Below are 21251 nucleotides of genomic sequence, written 5' to 3'. Positions count from 1 at the left end.
GCAAAGAATGCAAGTCGCAATAAAGCCAGATTTGACCGGCGAGTGATTGAATCAACCTTGCAGACAGGAGACAGAGTTCTTGTACGAAATGTGAAGCTGCGTGGAAAACATAAGTTGGCAGACAAGTGGGAGGAGGATGTTTATATCGTCCTCAAGCGAGCTGGAGAAATGCCAGTTTATACTGTCAAACCTGAAAGTAAAGATGGACCAGTGCGGACTCTGCACAGAGACTTGCTTCTGCCATGTGGATTCCTGTCAGCAGCTGCAGAACCTGAAACAGTCAAACCTCGTCCAAACAAGAGACCAAGAACAAGACAATGTCCAGTCGTCGAGAGTGAAGAGGAGATCATCTCAGATTTGGATGATGTACCTGATTGGACATTCTTCCCTCGTATTATATCAAAACCTGATACAAATGTTGTAGTGCCTGAAACTCACAAGTCGAGTGAGCCTCCTTGTGCAGCCCAGAAAGCAGCAGAAACAGAGGAGTCTGTAGTTTCCCTCTCACCTGATGCTCCAGCAACTCAGTCCCTTGTAGGAGATGGAAGTACTGGAGATATTCACGGTGCATCAAGTGTCAACTCACCCGAACATGACAACTCACCTGAACAAACAGAAGTTTCACCTGAACTGAACTCAGTTAACAGATCCCCCCAGTGTTTGGATTTACAGCAGTCTGAGGAAACTCCTCCAGATAATGAAATAAGCTCAGATGCAGCATGTGATGATGGGTGTTGTGATGCAACTGCCCAGCCTGAACCCTTAAAGTTTCAGACTGATGGACTTCAAGATGGTGAAACATCCCTCCGTCGCTCTCAAAGAGTGCACACAAAGCCTAATAGATTAGAATATGTAAAACTTGGAAATCCGCTGATAATGGTGGTGAATTCTCTTTTCCAGGGTCTTAGTGAGGCATTGACTAGCTCCCTGAATGGTTTTGAGAATGTACCCCATAATTCCGTCAGGCATGTGCAAGCCGTGTGACACAGTGCCACATTGCAGATGCCCAGGGACGGGCATACCCTTCAGAGGGGAGGGTGTAACCCACATAAAATGGGGATGCCTCTTTAAGAAACGGAGGTTAGGGAAGCTAGGTGGTTTACCTAGCCAATAGGAAGTTTAGCTTCCAGTGAGTTTAAACCAATCAGAATTCGGACTGCCGCTGCAGGACCCGCCCTTCCGCAGCATTGAGTGTGTAAGCGAGAGAGATCCGGAAACGATTAAGCTGGGCAGCGTGAGAGTCTCTGTTTTAAAACAGTTATACAACTCTAAACAAACGCTTTCCCAGATCATCCGACTTCTAAGCTGGACGCGTGAAGTGAAAAAAAAAGAAAAGGAAAGACAAGTTCACTTTTTCTGCTGAACACCGTTAGAGCTGACTCGTTAGCTCTAACGGCCAACGGCTACTGGTTTAGCTCTAACGGCTACTAGGCTAACGTTTTAAGTTCATCTTGTTCTCCGTTCAGCTGAAGGTAAAACCTAATTTACGTTATATTCTTACTTTGTTCACAATGATAGCTCATATTATCAAGGCTAAAGCATGGAAAATATGCCTTACTACACTATCTAGTGCCTCACGGGTCCGGACTGAGAGCCACCATATTGTTGTCCCTAACGTGTCGCATTGAGATCGGTGAGCATATTCTGTGCCTTTCATTTGGGTTTTTGTTCTGTTTACCACATTTTTGTTGAATAATATTGTTTATCTGAACTATTTGATTATTAAAATGTAAACTTTTACTGATTTTGGATAAAATGTAATGTTTAATATTGTTTGAAGAAATGCTTTTGTAATTTACAGTAATTGATGTCAAATATACAGAAACATGATTTCAGGATTAAAGCTAGAACAGCTTAATAAAATCCTATGATTCTGCTGGTCCTGTCTGTTGACAGGTCAGGTTTTTTGTTTATGCTGGATTGTTCCTGAGGTGGATTCCTCCTGTGACTTTGATGGCGAGCCTTCCCACCTGGACTTAGAAAGAACTGGATTCCTGGATTCCTTCTTTTCCGTTTGGAGTCCTGCTGCACCCCGCGGTGTGGTAGGCTGGTACCACTCACATCTTCACACACAGTTGGTTATGAATGAGACCCCTGACTGACATTTTTCTTTTTATTGTTTAATCCTGGAATTTCTGATCTCACCTTTTGGACTGGTTTTTATTTGGTACTTCGTAACAAACTGCTGTGTAGGAAATTCTCCTCATGTGAATGGTGTTGAGCTGAACCTAATTGGAACTGGAATTGATTGATCTGTTGCCTATTACGATTTAGAATTCAGATTACCAGGGTGCACCCAAAAGATTCAAAACTGAGAACTAGCACTTGGCCAAGTATTTGTATTATTTTTTTGTATTTTATTGTGTGTAATTTTATTTTCATAATTGTGTGTCTTGTATAACTGTTTGTTAATTTCATGGTTTATGTCACTAAAGCCAGTTGTTTTTTTAAATTCATTTAACTGCCTTTGTGTGTCATTTAAACACCCCACTATGCTCCGATAGTCGAACCTATTGGCCCATTCATCTAATATATAAAATACCCTTCTCATCTGTGTTACATAAGCATCTCTGATTTAGTTTTCTTCCAGCTTCTCAAACTCATTCTCCTTTTGATTTTAACATTTAACACGCGAAGGCCTGCGAGTCCCAAGATGGAGCACTGTTTTTTTTTTTTCCACACAATTTCTCTGACCTCTGGACAGGCTGACCTCGGAATGAGTTTGGTTCTTTTCCCTCCGGGGAAAAGTGTCAGTGGCTTTAAATATTTTCCGGTTCTGGATGATCTTTCTCATCTAGGACGGTAGTGTCCAACTCCCGTCCTCAGGGGCGTCCTGCATGTTTTGCAGATGCCTCCGCTGCGAAACAGCTGATTCAGCTGGACAAACTGCCTCTTCAGCACGCCATCAGTTTCTACAGAGGCGTTAAAAATGAACCATGCGTTTGATTCAGGTGCTGTGAATACAGGACACATCTGAAACATGCAAGACACACAGCAGTCCTTGACACCTGAGAGTGGAGTCTTATCAATTGTCTTCAGTTTCCCTCTTTGCATTGTGTTGAACACCTTTGAGGTATTTAAGGTTAGGGCTTTCATCATGTGTGCATTAGTTAATGATTGTTAAATGTCGTTTTGAATGCATAAGTTTGTAAGATAAAATTTGATCATTAGCCTCATTATTGCCAGGCACTAGGAGTTTTCCTTGTGTTCTTCTGTGGCCTCATTTTCCCGTGGCTGACCTTATTCAGACATTACAGGGAAAGCACAGCCCCTAGTGGACCATTGTCCTCACAACAACAGACCTGACTGTAAAATAAAGGATCCTACAAAGGATTCAAAGTGTTGACTCGACTGTATCAGCAGCCGAGAGAGACGGTTACTTACCGTATCGCTGAGCTTTGTGTGTAGATTACTCTGGGGATGTGATCACAGCCCTGATTAGCCTGTTTATTCTCACCAGCTAAATAAGTCTAAATAAGACAGAAATGACAGTAGTCTCCAGTGCCTGGTTCAGCTTCTGAAAAATGAAGTCTGTGAACCCTGGCGTGGGTGGGAGGGTGGGGAACCATTTGGGTTGGGGGTATTTTACTCCCTTACCGCTCGTCAAAGCTTTGTTTTTTTGATTCGTGCTTTTCTTCCCTTCCTTCTGTAAAGAGAATATTTCTCAGAGCAGAAGCTTTCAGTGTTTGTGTTTCTGTTTTCATGCAGTCCAATCCCCAAACTGGTTGTGTATTTTTTTATTTACATTTTTTTCCCCCCCTCGACTCTTGGGACAGATGGAACCTGTCGTTTTGGTTTTTGACGGTCGGAGCTGGGTTCAGTCACTTTCACTTCGCTTCGTCTCTCTTATTTCCCAAGACTGCGCATTAATTAATTTTCATACAAAAGCTGAAGGAAAATCCTTCCCTTCAGAGGTTTTAACAGCTGGCTCTTTGCCTGTTCGGACGGAAAACAAAACAAATGTCATCTTTCTAATCTTCTGCTTTTCTGCACAAATACAACAAATCAATCACACTTCAGCAAGTAAAAAAAAAAAAAGAAAAAAAAGAAAACTATGTTGGCTTTTATGCAACACTGAACCAAAATGTAAACTGTAAAGACATCATTTCTGTGCTGTGGGAATTTCTTCCCTCTGAATGAAATGTTTTGATCTGCAGCGTTCACACTTTTTTTCCTCCCCCCTCTGGAAATGTTTTATCACAGGCTGACTGGGGAGTTTGCTCTCCTGCTGACTGCTGCCTGGAGCTTTAAGCCCCTGCATTGGGCTGGAGATTTGACTGGCTGAGTGACCTCAGGCAGGAGGAATGTTTTGTCTGGACGTCCGCGGCAGGACTACCAGCCTGATGCACACAAAGCGCAGAAGCCGCTGAGCCAAAAGCCAGCAGCACTGTACTTTGTGTGGAGATCGTTTTTGTCTCTAGGAGTTTGTTTTTTTCTTTTTCTTGATTGGCTACCAGTTTTCTACAGAAGAGGGTGAAAAATAATGTCTGCATAGACAATAAGACTGCCTGTGATGTGGAAACGGAGTTGATAAAATCACTGATTATCACAGAAGATAAGGGAAATAAAAAAAAAAGTCTAAGTTTCAGATTTGGTGAAAACAAGATTAATAAATAATGAATGAAAGAAAGAATAGGTTAACTAAAACAGGATCGAGATTTTAGCGAGTAAGTGTATGAAATGTAAAATTTCAAGAATTAAAATTTTTTTAAGGCAAAATGTAAAAAAATAAGGTAAAAAAATTTTTTTTGCTAATGTCTTTAGTTTGCCTTTAAGGCTTTGACTACTAAATTAGCTAATTTGTTTCTGCTGTTGCTGTGTTTTAAATTATATTTAATGGCTGTTAGATTTCATTAAAAAAATAAAATAAAATTGCCACATCCTTGGCCAGAGGTTTTGCTCGTTGTAATTCATCGGCCTGTTTTTGATTTTGGACAAGCTGTAGTGACCTTGGCAGGAGGCAAAAACCCCACAAATCCACATTTATCTAGAGCAGTGGTTCTCAAATGGGGGTACGTGTACCCCTGGGGGTACGTGGAGGTACTGCAGGGGGTACGTGAAGCTTTTCAATATATCTTTAGAAAATCGGTAGGCTCCTCATAATAAGTCTTGGGAAAAATTATTTTGTAAAAAGTTCAATAAAATATAAATGTGTGTTCATGCACTGAATTTTATATTCAGTATTTACAGGGTATTTACAGCACTGTACCTCTTTTTTATTCCAAAAATGTTTTGCCCGTGTCAGGGGGTACTTGACTAAAAATATATTTTTAAGGGGGTACATCACTGAAAAAAGTTTGAGAACCACTGATCTAGAGGACACATCGAACAAACAGGCTCAAGGCTTCATTTTCTGCTGACTAATTTCTTCCATTAAGCCACTCGGAAGAAATAGTTTGTGAAGAAAAATCTTTCCAGAAATGCTTATTTCAGAGAAAACAGTAAAAATCACATTTGTGCAGATGATTGATTTCTCCATGATAGAGAAGGAAAAACAAGACTTAGATATTTTTTTTATTTGCCAAAAATGTGTCTGCTCTGTTCTCATTATCGTACTTTATTGACATTACTGGATGAATTTTCTATGGCTTCAGTTATTTTACTAAATTTCAAAGTGTACACAAGCTTCACTAGCGAACCCACAGCGTGGTTTCCTGGTCGAGATAATAGCTAAAACTTCAAATTTAAAGCCTCCAAATGATCAAAACCAGGCTGCGTTTGAATGACTGAAGATTTTTTTCATTTGTTCCTTTTTATTTTTTTCACATGTGACATGCCAAATAACAGCAAAGGAAATGCTACCTTCTATTTTTTTTTTTTTTTGCATTTTTAACATTCCTACAGATATGAAATCTTAGCGATATGCACCCAGAATGCTCCCCTGATAGATAACGGATTTATAGCAGTTATTTGCTTTTTATTGAGAATGTGTGTCTGACATTCCTGCAACGGTACTGTTAGTTTGACATCGCATATTCACTGATCGCACTGCAAATTCATCAAAGCAACAAAGTACAGATAGAAAACATACCAACATGTGAAGTATACTCCAGCTTTTGTCCTAATTATTTTTATAAATTAGTTTAGGGGGAAGTTAATATAAAGCCTTCTGCACCAGCTGTACCTGTGCTAGATTGTTTTTATTATTATTATTGTGAAATAACTTGTTCCACTAGCTCGGCACGTTGAGTTGAGCTGCTGTACTTTCCGAAAGGTTTCTTGTAATTTCCTTACACTTTGAGCCAGTATTCCTGTACTATTTATAAATGGTAGAGGAAAACTGTCCAGTGGCCAATTTTTTTTTTTTCCTTCTCATTTTCAGTTCACAGTGGACTTCTGTAGTGAAAGGACGATAAACAGATCACAAACAGATTAGCGAATAAGCTATGGGGGATTTAGGCCTTGTGTTGCTGCTTGTCATAAAGACACATTTGTGTGTAACATGCGAAGCTAAAATATATATATATTTTTAAATCAAAGATTTAGAATCTGTTACCATTCCCTTTTTTTCCTTTTTGTGATATATAGTGGATTTATGTAAAATCAACTTTGTTGAGCTTTACATCATGTTATAATGTTAGTCCTTCATCAAAAACCTACTTTGAGTGCTGCTTTGATTGTTTAAGAGCACTTGAAAAATCCTTTCGACCACAAAGCTCCTCCCAGGAGCTGCAGTTTCCAAGCGTCCGAGCAGCTCTTCCCCACTCGGCTCCTTCAGACTAGCCAGCACCACCAGGTGTTTGCTAATTGCTAACCAGGCGCTCATTGGTTTGCAATTATTATACGAGCCCAGTAGCTCGTATAATAATGAGCTACTAAGAAGTAGCACTGTGCTGCACTGAGCTACTTCTCAGTGCAGCACAGTTAAAAATGTTGTTTAACAGATTAACAGAGGAGCGATGTTGTGATGACATGTTGTGATGTCATATTTCAAATGTGCAGCGTTTTTATAACAACTGAAGCTAACACAGTTGCTAACATAGTGGTATGTACCTGAAACGCACACAATCCTGCTTTTTTACTGGGTTATTTTTGGCTTTTGTAATTCAGCAGTAATAAAGTAAACAAAATCAATCTTAGGTTTTTTTTTCTGAAACAGTATGGGTGATTTTTAAGCAATATGTTTCTTACTGCTGGCACTTAGTGATAACTGCAACTCCTTTTGGTCTGTGTAGAAATTGAAGATACTTCCATGTATTCCTGTGTTTGGGAATGGTGGCAGGTTTAATACAGGGGTACAAAAAGTGGTGCTGGGATACTGTTACTAAGCATTTAGTGTCTTCTCTCTCTCCTTTTCACACATAAACATCACCGTCATCCTTTATTCTCTCAGAAGAAAAACAGATCTTTACTTTATTCTCTTTGATTCTCCCCCTTCCTCCTCATATCAGTCTCTCTGCATCAGCCGATTGCTCTGATTAGCTTACCTGAGTCCGAGGTAGTTTTCTCTACTGAGTGAATTTGCAATGCAGTGAAGATAACAATCCAGTTGTATTTGAAAAAAGGAAAGGGAGGAGCTTTGGATTCTGCACAGAAAATACTTCAGAGTGTGCATATGAGTGAAAATGATTGAGTGTGTGTGCGTGCGCGCCTCACATTGTTTATGACAGGAACCAAAACAGAGAAGAGAGTCCCGGTCAGCCGACCTGCTGAGCAGGAAAGTGACCAAAGAGAAAAAGGAGTTCAGACACAGGAATCTGCTCAGACCGGGAGACGTTTCTGTCGTCTCGTCAGAGGAAGGACACCAGACTACCGAGACAATTATTTTTCATTCATTCTTTGAGAAAAAGAGGCTAGGGACCCCAAATGGAGCTTCCCATGTCCATCCAGAAAGAGATCACTTTGCTGAAAGGTATTGTTTTTTGTAAATTCTGATTTTAATTTACAGAAAAAAAAAAACATGCTGTTTTTCTGTTGTTGTTTTGTTTTGTTTTTGATCATATGAGACTTGCAATGGAAACAAAACAGCTAAGATTAGAGAACGGAGAGACATTGTGCTGCGGTATTGTTAATGCATCGGAAGGGAGGGGTGGCTGGCAGTTATTGTTAGACAGGCTGAAGGAATATTGAGCTTACGCCGTGTGAGAAACCTCAACTCTGCTCCTCATTGTTGTTTTTAAATGGTCTGGTAAAACTTCATCAGGGCGCGTTTAACCAGACTGCTGCTGCAGGGAAAAGCACAAACTAACCCTGTAGAGCTGCACCATCTTATCTCACCCCACATTACTAGCATGATCACGCCTAACGAACGTTTGTAGTTTAGTTCTCTTCATTTGTGCCTCTGCATCAGCATCAAGATTACAGCTGTTATGTTACTATGGTTACGTCTCCCCGACACGTTACTCGTCAGGTTTCCGTGTCACCTCAGAACCAGTTCTGTGCGTGCATGTGCCGCTGTGAGTTTCTGTCTTCACCGATGGTACGGTGATATGACGGCCGGACGCTGATAAGAGTTACATTAATGCCGTAAACTTCCCCGCCTGTCGAGTTCTTTTCAGTGGATAGGTTCTTTTTTTTTTTTTTTTTTATGAAACCAATGAATATCTGCTCATCTGGTGCTGGAATGCATCAAGATTCAAACACTGATTAGCGTTCTGGGAAGCTTTAGCTTGAGAAAGGAGTCGTGAGTCATTCGTTATAAATTGCAAGTCGTTATTTTAGCAGTTGATCTGTAGATTTGACAATAGTGTGAGAATCCAAAGGGATTAGATGGATAACTGTAACATACATACCGTATTTTCCGCACTATAAGGCGCACATAAAAACCTTCAATTTTCTCAAAAGCCGACTTATAATCCGGTGTGCCTTATATATGGACCAATATTGAGCCACAACAGGTCTCGCAACTACGGTAAGCAGCCGCCGACTTCATTTTCCCCCATAGAAGAAGAAGCGCGCGGTGCACTCTGGGTTTTGTGTAAAGACCCCAAAATGGCTCCTATTAAGAGACAAGCTGACGACGCAGAGTTTAAGCTCAAGGCGATCAGTCATGCAGTAGAACACGGGAATAGAGCAGCAGCCAGAGAATTTAACATGAACGAATCAATGGTGCGGAAGTGGATATATATTGTGATTGCACTAACCTTTGATTTACTGTAAAAGTATCAGACTGTTTTTTACGTGCTTATTGAATCAAGGAAAAGTTTCCCTCCACTATATGTTATACCTTGCTGTTGTTAAAAGATAAACTGTGTCACGTCACTTACTTTACCTCGGGGAAAATAATGAAACAGCTGTTTATTCATTTTGGGAATGAACGGAGTTTTCAGAACGCTGGTTTGTAATCTATTAATAAAGTTTGGCTGACCTATCTGACTGTTTTGTTGACATTCCCTTTAGCGCAGCTCCACCTAATGGATGCATAACGTAACCCCAGCCTCTACTGTAGCGTCTATTCTATGCGCCTTATAATGCGGTGAGCCTTATATATGAAAAAAGTTTTAAAATAGGCCATTCATTGAAGGTGCGCCTTATAATGTGGTGCGCCTTATAATGCGGAAAATACGGTACTTAAAATAAACAAAAAGGAAGTCCATATATAGCAGCCAGGTGAGGTGTGGTTTATTTACTTCCTGTCGGTATTCGACAGCTGTTCCTGTTACCGTGCAGGAACAGCTACAAGGGACAGGATGTCCAAAACAAAACAAACAAAAAAAAACTTGAATGTCTTAAGTTCTGCATGATGCATAAACACACTTCTTTTCATATTTCTTACGCAAGTTTTCTTATAAGAAAATTTAATCTTTGTCGGCAATGGATTAAATACCGGAATTAAATATGATTTCAGAAGAACATGTTTTTTTCTGCTGAAATCAGGCAGCAGAAAACAGAAAAAGCAGAAAAACCATGTGGAAGGTAATAGAGCAGAAAATAGGAATTTTTTTCACCGCTCATTCCAAATAGTTCCAAAAACCGTTTGGGATGAATGCAGCGCTATGTTTTCTAGCAATATGAGCTTCCAATTTCTTATTTATCTTTGTGTGACCGCTACTGTTTTGGCATCAATCAACGTTTAACTGGATTTACAAAAGAAAAAAAATCTAATCCTCATCCTTACTTATCCACCAATGATCCTTAAGGAGATGCAAAATACTCCCACAGTTTGGGCCGCTGGATTGTGTGTGAACTTGCTGGGCTATGCATTCATTGACGATTAGCGCGGCTCATCTAAAATTTACTTTATTAATTACTGCCATTTATCGTTCTGTGAAGGACGTGTGTTTACAAAACTGCCACCAGTGTCTGCTGTTAAGCCTGAGATGTGGATGATTTCATCAAACGTTGCGTCACTCAGGTCTGTGTAACTGCAGCGGGATCTCTGACACTTTGGTTCTTTATGTGAGTTGAAACGTGAGTCACAACACGTCTCTTGTGGGTCTCGCAGCTGTGCTCAAAACTTGAAAGCATGTGGATGGTAATAGAGTGAGGGTCAGCCTTGAAAATAAAATCGGCAATATCTGCATGCTTAGAGCAGAAACCTTGAACGTTTTCTGGAAAATATGACATCAAAGTGATGTTAAGCTGTCAGATCGAGTATTTGCTGTACACTGACATGCATCACTCCCTTTGAAAAGAGTTTAAAACAACACCCTTTTCAGTAGCGATGCACTGAGGTCAGATTTTTGGATTTCCGTACCCAAAACGTCTGCCACCAACATCCGAAACTGCTGGAGTAAAAATTGTGAGGAAGTGAAGTGACCAGCAGCTGCCAGAGTTGAGCTTTCTGTTGTAGCAGCTTGAATGAATAGCTGACATTCCTCTGCAGATCTAGTTTCACTTTAAATGACTTCTTACACCTTTTGTGCTTCGTCTGACCGCCTTTGTAAACGTCTCACTGATGCTGGAAGAAACACTGATACTGGAGTTTTCTTGCTGCAGTTGCAGCTTCCGAATGTGGGAGTTTTGTTGGTAGCGCAGCGTGGTAATGCTGACATGTCATCAGAAAAAGATTTCATTATGACTATTTCTTTTATTGTCCAACTGGTTGGTCACAGATTGAAGTCGTGTCCCATGGAAAAGATCTGCGAATACTACAGCCGATTTTCAGTTTGATCAGACCCTAATTATTCTTGGAAAATTCACCTGTTTGAGGAGTCTTCCACAGAGAATGCTAGGAATATTTGAAAGAAAATGCAGCTTGGAAGGCTGAAATGTCTTGGCGCGATGCTACTTGACACACCATCCAGGTGCTCCATTTTTTCCCACCCCTTTGAGCTGATTGGCTGTACCCCCAAAGAGTGGAAATATGGAAGACTGTGAAAATTAGCTTCTACGGTAGTGCTTAGATTGTTGCTTTTATAAATATTTGGTGTTTGGCCTATTAAAACAGGCGATTATAAACGTTTCAGGGGGTCAGATTTGAGGAAGGCTGTAGCCCCTATACCCCTGGAAATACCAGCCATCCACTGTACATTACATAGCAACGTGTACGCCACTAGAAAGTGAAGTCACTTTGGTCTTGGCATTTCTTCTCATCACGTCATGAAAGTAGGAAGAAAAAAAAAATCAGGTTCATTGCTCGGTCATGTTAATCAAACATCACAGTCTTTTTCCTTTCAGTCAGTAGAAAGCATTGAAGACAGTGGAGTCAGAGACTGGGTGTGTTTCCATAGTACAAACTATAACTAACCTCTGTCATCTGAAGGAAACAGCTGTATAATACAGGAAATGTTCTTAGCCGTAATCACGCTTGTATGTCATTCCAGGACAAAAAAAATGGGAAATTGAATCTGTTTTCATTTCCGTAGACCTTATTGAAACGCTGCGATAAGAGCTTACAACAGCAGTTTCGGTGGCAAATATTGATATCAAATATGGCTGATTTCATTCTAGTTCACTTCACTTTTATTATATAGAGATATATATTTGTAATTCTAAGGTATGTAAAATTTTGACATAATTTAGTGGCTTTTTTTTTTTTTCGCTCTGTGGATCTTCAGCTTGCGACTTTCTTGACAGGAGACGTTTATTTCTGTTATTTTCGATCCATTTGCCACATCTATGTGAAAAGGAGAATTTCTCGCACCACACTGCTATTTCTACTGACATATTTTAGGGGTACGACTTTCCCATAGTAGCACACAGCAGAGCGAGGGCTTGCAGGCGTGGGTGAACATTCTTTACGCCGGCTGCAGTAATAAATCGCCAGGTGACGCTGTCGGCGGTTTGCAGGAAACGGAGAACGCCGTTTGCACCTGGGAGAGTTTCAGGCTTGTGTTTGTCGCCTGGCAAGAGGAGACGCCACAGTACGGCCTCTTGATGGATGTGCTGTCAGTTTCAACAGAGTGAGAAGTAGGAGAAACTCTTCCCAACAATGCAGCACTTCATACTGACATGAAAAGGTCATATGTGGGAAATGCGTGCATGAAGGTTGCTACGCTAATGTAGCAGCCTTTTAGAGCAGCTGTGTGATGACGTAGCTAATGGGGAAAACAGAGAAGCTCAGAAGCTAATTGTACTGAGCGTGATCCTAATCAAAGCCCTGAGGCCTTTTGATTTGATCGGATCGAGATCTCTCTCTTCAGCCTCGTTTGTTTGATCCTACGTCTTGAAGTCTAGAAAATCAGGAACAAAAAAAAGAACAACTTTCTCCAAAACAGAAACTACAAAGACAGGAAGGAAAACTGCAAGCGCTTTCTGAAGTTTCAGGAAGTTACATCTCCTTAAATAGAGGTTGTTCTCTTTCCATTCTTTGTTTTTGTTGCATGAGAAGCGTTGAAATGGATCTTGTTCGGCGTTTCAGAAGCGTGGAACAAATCGGTGTAATCTCTGTTGGCTGCAGTTTCAAAGTCTGGGTTGGTGCTCATCTGTCCGCGTGTATTTAGTCTTTGAGTCCAGCCGGCTTCCAAAAATTCCCCCAAAAAGGTAATGCACGGCTAAAAAGAAGCTGCAATAGTTTGCTGGCATGTAATGAACACATTCAGTAAGAAACTAATACTTCCAGTTAAACTATCTAGAGAAGAAATATCAATCTGTAAAAAAGCTGTTTCTTTTTTTTTAAAATTCTACTTTACTAACATAATTTGATGCCAAAGGAGACACAAGCATTTTAATGCTCTATTATTCTGTATCATTAAAAATTAATTAAGGTTTTGAGGGTAAATGTCATACTTTTGTCAACAATAGTCAAACTGTTTGTTTTTTTTTCTTCTAAAGTATGACATTCAAGTTCAATCAGTTTTCAATGGCCTAATAATATATAATGAACATTTACTCAGTTTCTTTGGTCAAATTTGTTTAAAATGTTAAGTTGCAAGTATTAGTTACAATGACACTTTTAGAATGTTTTTATGGTGTGATAACCAAAAATCACTTTACTTTGCTTCACAGTACAAAGATACAAATTTCTGCCATGATCTATTTGATTTTATTTAAAACAAAAAGTACAAATTATTACTGTTGCAGCTACAGGAATATAACATATGGATCCTCACAACTGCATCAATGGTGTCTATGCTATTTTTTTTTTTTTAAATTTCAATACACATACTTTCACAACAATTTCAAAGGAAACTCACAAATTTAGTAGATTTCAAATTGCTTTTGGAGAGAATGTCGCTCCTTTTTGTTATGCTGCTTGTACTTTTAACAGTTTTAGCTTAATAAGAGTGATGGGCGGAGCCTCTCTGGTTTACACCCAACCACGGTTTGTGTTTTATGCGAGCTAAAGCTAATGTTTTTTTATACCAAATCGGTTAGGTACCCAATAGTAGCTTATCATAAAATGGAACTGGTCATTCTTATTTGAGCAGCCAAAGATACCATGAAAGTTTTTCACTTTTTTTTTTTTTTTTTGAATGTGATGAAACTAACCTGAGAAGTTTGAGTTGTTTTTGTAAGCAACGCAACAATGTGAGTACTAACCACCTGGCAGGGTGTTGGCCTCAGTGCGGCCTACTTGCAAAAAAACGACAGCACAATGGATATTCAGATTCTTATTGTTGACATGCAGGCCTTCCATCCTTTCCTCTCATTATTCCAGTAATACACATGGGAATCTTGAAATGCATGAACCGGGATTACTGTCAGGGTTTCAACAGTTGGACTGCAATCAGTTTTTATTCCAAATATTAATTTACATTCAAACCCGAGAGACTTTTAATAACCCTTCTTGTCTTGTATGTCAGCACTTTGCGGACATTCCTTCTTGCTGTCTTTAAATCTCGTCCCTCTTTGAACATAATTTAAGACATTCCTGCGACACACTTTTCCTGCACTCCAGCAGGAAATGCGTCACCTACAGTTTCCCTTCTGTTTCGCTGGGCTATTTTAGTGGCTGATGAGGCTCGGGGAATATCCTCAGGTTATAGTAAGGCTACTCCACAGCTGGGATTTGACTTATTGTCTTCCTCATAGTAAAAAAAACAAACAGATGTTCATGTAAACACAGCATTCCTTCATTATTCACTTTTTTTCCACACTGGACTATACCTGTTCATTTGAAATGCTTTGAAAGAAGAAGAAACTCTATTGATGAATTTTTTTAATGGCATTTAATGGGTGAATGCACAGCTCTGGAAAGGTCTATAATTTGCACAGCAATATACACTTCTATCCTTTGTTGAGAAAATTATCCCACTGTTTATGTGCTAAATGCTTCTGTAGTCACTTATTGAACCTGATACTCTGGTATGTTTCAGATAGTCATTTGATCTGCTGTATATCACAAAAAAAGGAAGCCATCAAAGTCCTGATGGTAGTTTGGGCTTTGGAGGTTGGAGACGTGAGAATGTGACAACAGTACATGGTCTTATCATAAGAAGAAAAATAAAATAAAAGTTGAATATTCCTTACGTTAGCACTGAAAAATCCAAAAATCTTTTAATATTTGATAGTAACATTATTTCCCTTGCAATAATATTTTATCTTAATAGGATTTCTTTAGATCATAGAACACCAACCCCAACTTCAGTCACTGAAATGTCTTCAAATGACATTTCAGTTTCAATGACATCTGAAATGTCTTATAGTTAAAAAGACATTGAAATAACGTTTGGTAATGTTCTGCACAAGAGCTCCAACATCATGGATAAAATCCGGCTCAGATAAACGAAGAAGACTGACTGCAAACATAATGGAAAACTTTCCCACGTTGAAATAAGACTTTTCTTTCCTGTTAGCTGTTGCTTAAATAGCTGCACATCAAACCATTTTACTTACATGTACTGAATCTGATCTAGTTATACACCAAAGCGGAACAGATCACAAGAAAGAAAAAGAAAAACTTTAGTTTTGAGTTTTACTCTTTCTTGTGTTTACTTGACACCTTTAAACCTGGGTTAATGTTTCTGAGACTGTACTGTTGATCATTAACCATCGCTTACACCTCCTCCATTACTTCAGTGCACTGTAACGGCTAGAGGAAGCTGCAGCAGCTTTACCAAGTACATTATTGGAAGTCTGCTTGGTATTAATTTGATCAATATATGCTCACCTTTTGTGGTTCCAGGTTCTGGACATTGTCATCATCACATATGTCTCTGTTAAGTCTCTGTTGGCTTTGATCTGAGAAGATAGACTTGTTTTCCCAATACAATGCTCTGAATGGTGCAACTAACTAAAAGCAGTTAAGCAGTTTTACTGGTAATGAATCGTCCAAGGTTACAATAACCACCGACTGAACAATTCAGCACAATCCTTTAAGTCTGACCCTAGTTTATCGTTTTGTTTTTTTTTGCCCATCTTCTTGCTTTTTCCCATTCTCTTTATTGCCCAAATGCCAATGAACTCTTCGGCTCCACGCACGGTCATGCTTGCGCATTTACGTGAACAGAGGTATTATTATAGAGGGCGGCTCTGACCTGTGTAAGAGGAAGAGGAGGGAAACTCCTTTTTTTTTGTTCTGCACAGCTTGATGTGTTTGACAGAAAGCGCGGAGAAAGCACATAGAGGCACCAAGATCAAAAAGAAGAAAGGAGTTGTTAGGGAACGCTGTCGGGGCAGGGGAGAAAAAATGACTTCGGTTCCTAAGGTTCCAAAGGTTCCAAAGGTCTCCGCTCGGGAAATCTGCAGCATGGAGTCGTTCTGTTCGAGCAAAGGTAAGCCTCAGGAATGAACAACAACACAGCTGAAACGAGAGAAAGGAGATGGGGAAACAAAGCCAGGTGGTAAGCTGATCCAGCTGGAGAGCAGATGAAGGGAGAGTCTCTGGATGGGAATGTACATGTGGTAAAATCAAAGGCATGAAGGAGATGACTTCTGATAATTATTAGAATTGCTCAGTGAGGATATTTCCCCCCCCCAGGATAACATTTGAAGTCGTCGAAGAACAGCCGTTGATAGCGGTTTGATAATTGGGAGATTTTTTTTGCCATTAGTATATGTTCTAGAAATGTTCCTTTCTGGCATTTAGAGATATTTCATCTGATCTGTAGAGTCAGGAGCACATTTTTTAAAACTCTCCTCTAACATGAACCTAAGTAAGAAAGTTCCTAAAGATATATCCAACTCAACACATACAGCCAGAGTCTTTAATGAAGTCACGTTTTGCCCTCGCTATCAAAGGTTTTATGTGGAGCAATTTGCAAAAATGCTTGGCTAACTTTAGCATGTATGATCTTTTTTTCATATGACTTGTTGATAATTCAGCTCCTAACACATGAGCTGAATTTCACTAGATTTACAGCTCACCCTCAATTTAGTTGTGCTCTGCAAAGCACTATGGGATAGCTGAAGATATCTGAACATGGCATTAAGCAGGTGAACTGACAAGGATAGGCAGTGAGTAGCAGGGATTTTTTTTTTCAATTAACATCATTGTTGATGTTAATAGATGATTGTAATTGATGATTGCTAATCAGATAAATAGATCAATAAGCATGTCTATAATACAGTTTTAGAATGTTGTGAAGCAAAAATTCATAACTACAGATATTCAGCTTGGGAGTTTTGTCAGATTTCAATATCAATCAGCATTTGAATATCCAGGATAGTGATTACTTCTGGTTATATAAGTAAGATAACAGTATTAAACAGACAAAAACAGCAAAGATATGGCTTTAAATAGTAACTGAACCACATGGGCATTGCTAATCTGCATGTATGGCAACATATTGGGTGATCCGACAGGAAGTAAACATAATTCCTCGAAATCCATTGTAATATTTCTGCTTCTTAGTGTGATAAATCATATATGGATATTGTATGATATGTTTGCAAAAAATTTAATAGAAAAGCCAACAATTAATGAGTGAATTTTTTTCAGCACTGTTCTGTTTAAAATGAACTCACCACAAAGCTCACACTATCTTGAACTTTAAACCGCCTTTGTCCATATGGGTGGGTTTTTAAGGGTCGGTGTGTCAGTACTTAATCCAGGGTGCATCACTTTCCTTTCTTTTCAGAAACAACTACTACTGCTGCTACTGCTACTTGAAACTACATTTTGAGTAGCAGCTTTTCCAGTCTATTCTCATTACTTCTCAAGAATGGTAATGATCTCAGTGTTCCCATTATTCATTATGTTGTGTCCTTTCTTTTTATTACCTAGTTGTGTGGTTTGCTTTGAACTCAGTTTTAAACCATTTTAGAACAAAGATATGTGACTCTTGTTAAGTCTTAAATATGTCAGCACATCCGGTTCATCTGGTCAAATGTTAAATCCAGTTGCAGCATCTCAATCTCGTTGTAATCTGTTGATGACAATGACAAATAAATCTTATCTTATCTTATCCTCTCTTATCTTATCTTAAAGGTTTCAGAGTTATTGATTTGTTGCGTTTTGAAGGGAGTGCAGGATGCTGTGGGGCTCTCTGGGCCTTGCATGACAAAACAACATCTCTTTTCTTTGCATGAAGTTGGGTTTGTTCCTCGCTGGCTGAACACCAGGACTGGCCTCTGTCACCAGTACCGCTTGTGGTATTCATGAACGAGCTTCTCAAGGTGTAGTTGTGGCATGGAAGGTGTCGGGAGCCTCCGAGACGAACCTTTGCCTTTTTAATTGTTGGTATGGGTCTGTTGGTTTCTTCTGGCCACGACCTCCAGTAGGCACTGAAGCAGTTTGCAGCAGAATGTGAAGTGGTTAGTCTTTACCTTAAGCAAAAGAATGATCTTTTGCTCACTACAGGTGACAGTATACAACCAGAATATCGTCTGTCTATGTTCTGTACCTTATCTCTGATTATGGGATATGGATCATGACAAAAAGACTGAGGTTCTAGATACAAGAAACGGACATCAGCTTGCTCAACACGGTGGCCAGACTCTGCTTTAGAGAGTTGGTGAGAAACTCCGACATCCAGCAGATCTTAAGTTAGAGCCGTGTGCCCTTCACATCAAGACTAATCAGTTGGGGGTCTGACCAGGATGCCTGCGGGGGACTTCCTTTCCTTTTGGAGCTTTTCTGGACATGCCCCCCTGTTACCTTCCCAACTCAACATTGGATTATCAGGAAATTGATGGATGGATGGATGGATGGATGGATGGAGTAGTTAGGTTGCAGCACCGTTGTAATACCTAATACCACAATCATGACAGTCTAGTCAAGCAAACGATCTTTCGTGAATACGGGTTCTATGTAGAACAGACTAATACTTATACTAACCTGCTTCACAGATGTTGCAGAGACATTCCAGTATAAACTGGATCTCCCTGTGGCTGTGTGGCCCTGTTCAGATTTACTGCTGCCTCCTCTTCATCAGCAGCTACCTAATATCCCAGTTTCTATCCTGGTTTCGGCACTTCAAGCAGTATGTCGTCCTCTTCGTGTTCTGCTGAGTGCTACTCACTTTCAGTCCAAAACCCACAGAGGAGGAATTTTTCTCTCGATCAAAGGTCTTTTTGCTGTCACCCTCTGTGGAATTACCATGAAGAAGTTTCCACTGAGCCTCCATCAGGCTGCTGTCTGGGTCCAGAGACCTCCCACAGAGTGAGAAGAAGTGTTGCAGTGTTGAGCTGCGTCTGAGTGTTTTGCTGGCAGAGGGTCCTTCTGTCTGGCAGCACCCGCTGTTCCACAGAGAAGGGGGAAAAAAAGAAAAACCAACAGCAGGTTTCTAAGGTTGTGTTTACTGTTGGAAATACTTGTTGGCTCTTGATGTCAAAGGACAAGTTTAGGTGGCAACGACCATCGTTACTCTGGTGGGGGGGGGGGCGGGAAATAGTTCTGTTTCTTTTGAATTTAGTGAGCAATAAAATGATTGAGTAAATAATCTTTTGACGTTTAGCACCGACATACCACAGATTTTTTTTTTTCCCCTTAAGCTGCAGCGATTGCTTCAGACCATTTGATATCTTATGATGCATTCCTGGCTCTCTGCTCTGACATCTAAACTTATCTGCCCACTAGGGTGCGCTAGGATGCTGTTGCCAACTCCGACAATAAGACTGTCAGTCAAAAAGTAAAAGAACAAACCTGTTCACAAAAAGAAGGAAAAATAACAATATCTTGTGTTGGAAGGTTTTGCCAGTTTGTCTGTGGAAAAAAAGGACATTGAAACTGCACCGTTGTCCTGACGACAAATCATTTTATCTTTCTGGTGAGGTTTGATCTTATTCTTCTCATTTGACTGGACAGCGTGAAAAAGATCCCGTTATCGACCATGTGAAGCTGAAGCGAAATAGCATATCTGTCTATCATAAGCAGTGACAGTCAAACATGACGTGTAAAGCAGAATAAACATCTCTTAGCTTGTAGATGCTGCTCTCTGTAATACTGCTGTGTGTCTCCAAACGTCAGATTCAAATCTCATGATTTTTTAAACGTTTTACAAGTGGAAAAATCGGAAATTTGCTTTACCTATCATTTTACAAATCTAGATAAGTACAAGGGAATAGAAAGACGATTTTGTGTAAAAAAAAAAAAGAATCAAAATTGAGGCTGCATTTTTTTTTACAACATGAACATTGAAATCATATACTGTTCTAGAGTGATTTTTAGTTTTTCAACCTTGCTTATCAAAGATCTTTTATATTTGGTTTGCCACTTCCAGAGGATCGTAGACTTTACTTTAATGAATCTAAATCCTAGAGCAGAATATTCAAGTCTAGATTGAATATCTAAACTTAATATTGAAGTTTAGATAAGTAGATAGATAAGTTTAGATAAACTTGAATATCAAGTTTGATAGATTAGAAATTAGCTCTAATTTCTAATCTAGAGCTAATCGGAATTAGCCTAAATACCAAAAAAACAGAAAGACTAAAAAAATATTCTGTGAATCGCTGTTGATTGAAAAATTTATGGAATGCACAGATGATAAAGCCCTGGGAGATTTTTTTTCAGATAAATGTTTTGTTTATAAATGTACAGAATGGAAGATGTGGAAGTTTGGATTTTGAAAAATGTATAATTTCTTTTTGGAAAAACACATAGAAACCCACTAGCAGAATTTCTCAGCACAGTTTTTTACTTACTCTAGAAAACTTTTTGAGAAAATTTACACCATTTGTAATGAAATTGTTATCCCTTTTCTTGCTGTAAGTTATGAAAATGACATCTAAGATGATCCAAGTTAAATGCTTCACGGTATTGAACCTTAATCTTGCCATTCTCACCACAACGTGATGATTATTTCATGTAACGTAAAGGATCAGAGCTGCTATAAACACATGGACAGTGACAGTCAGCTGTTGAAGCACAAACCACACATTAGATCCTGTTTTAGAGGGGCGATGCGTCGCGGATCGCTCGCGTCGCGAGCTGATGATTTAACGCAGAGCCGGCTGTCGATTGGTCGCCGCTGCTTGTGTTCTGCTCATACACACAGAAACCTCCACCGCTTCTGTGGGGAGGTCCGGCACGGTTTGCGGTGCCATGTGGGTGGTAAGGTTCAGAGGGCGTGACCTCAAAATGGGGGAACAGCTGTAAATCCTTTTATCTGCAACGGTCACATTACTATGGAGGTCTGCAGAGTTCCACAGAGTTAGATAAGTCATTCCCAAACGCCTCACACAACAAATGAATGAAGTGTCTTCTATCACACACTTCCATTAAATTGCAATAGCGACACGAACAACTGCAATGTTGACAGAGCATTGCAGTCACTGTATTATCTCTTTAGGGAAATTTTCCTTGCAGGAAGGTGGGAAGAAAGAAAAAAACCCACAAACAGAAACAAACGCTACGAAATATTAGTACAAATATCAATGAAACGGGCTGAACGACGAACTCAGACCCGATTGCATTTTGAATTTACCCAAACAATGGCCTGGGTAATGAAAGTTTTTCCATCTTTGGGTTCTTGATTTGAGCGTTTCCTAAGACAGAAGAAATAACACATTTAATGGTTACCCTGAATGGATAGTTCAAGATTTTT

The 21251-nt window shown here is 39.6% G+C and overlaps 1 protein-coding gene across 3 annotated transcripts in view; it reads left to right on the top strand.

Annotated features, from left to right (window-relative positions):
• LOC102217084 (plectin-like) overlaps positions 1-21251 on the top strand; it is a 131567-nt gene that overhangs the window by 23807 nt on the left and 86509 nt on the right. The window contains exon 1 of one of the 3 annotated variants that reach the window (XM_023330241.1): positions 7792-7852. The exons of 1 other annotated variant lie outside the window; for it this stretch is intronic. In XM_023330241.1, coding sequence (XP_023186009.1) covers positions 7807-7852 — 46 coding nt within the window. In that variant the 5' untranslated portion in view covers positions 7792-7806. Of the gene's footprint in view, positions 1-7791; positions 7853-15903; positions 16038-21251 lie in introns of those variants that run through there. One more of the 3 variants, XM_023330235.1, reaches the window with a different exon arrangement.

This window comes from Xiphophorus maculatus, chromosome 3, assembly GCF_002775205.1.
Source record: "Xiphophorus maculatus strain JP 163 A chromosome 3, X_maculatus-5.0-male, whole genome shotgun sequence".
NCBI classification, from domain to species: domain Eukaryota; kingdom Metazoa; phylum Chordata; class Actinopteri; order Cyprinodontiformes; family Poeciliidae; genus Xiphophorus; species Xiphophorus maculatus.
Note: the sequence above shows the minus strand (reverse complement) of the source record. Positions and strands in the feature narration are given on the sequence as shown.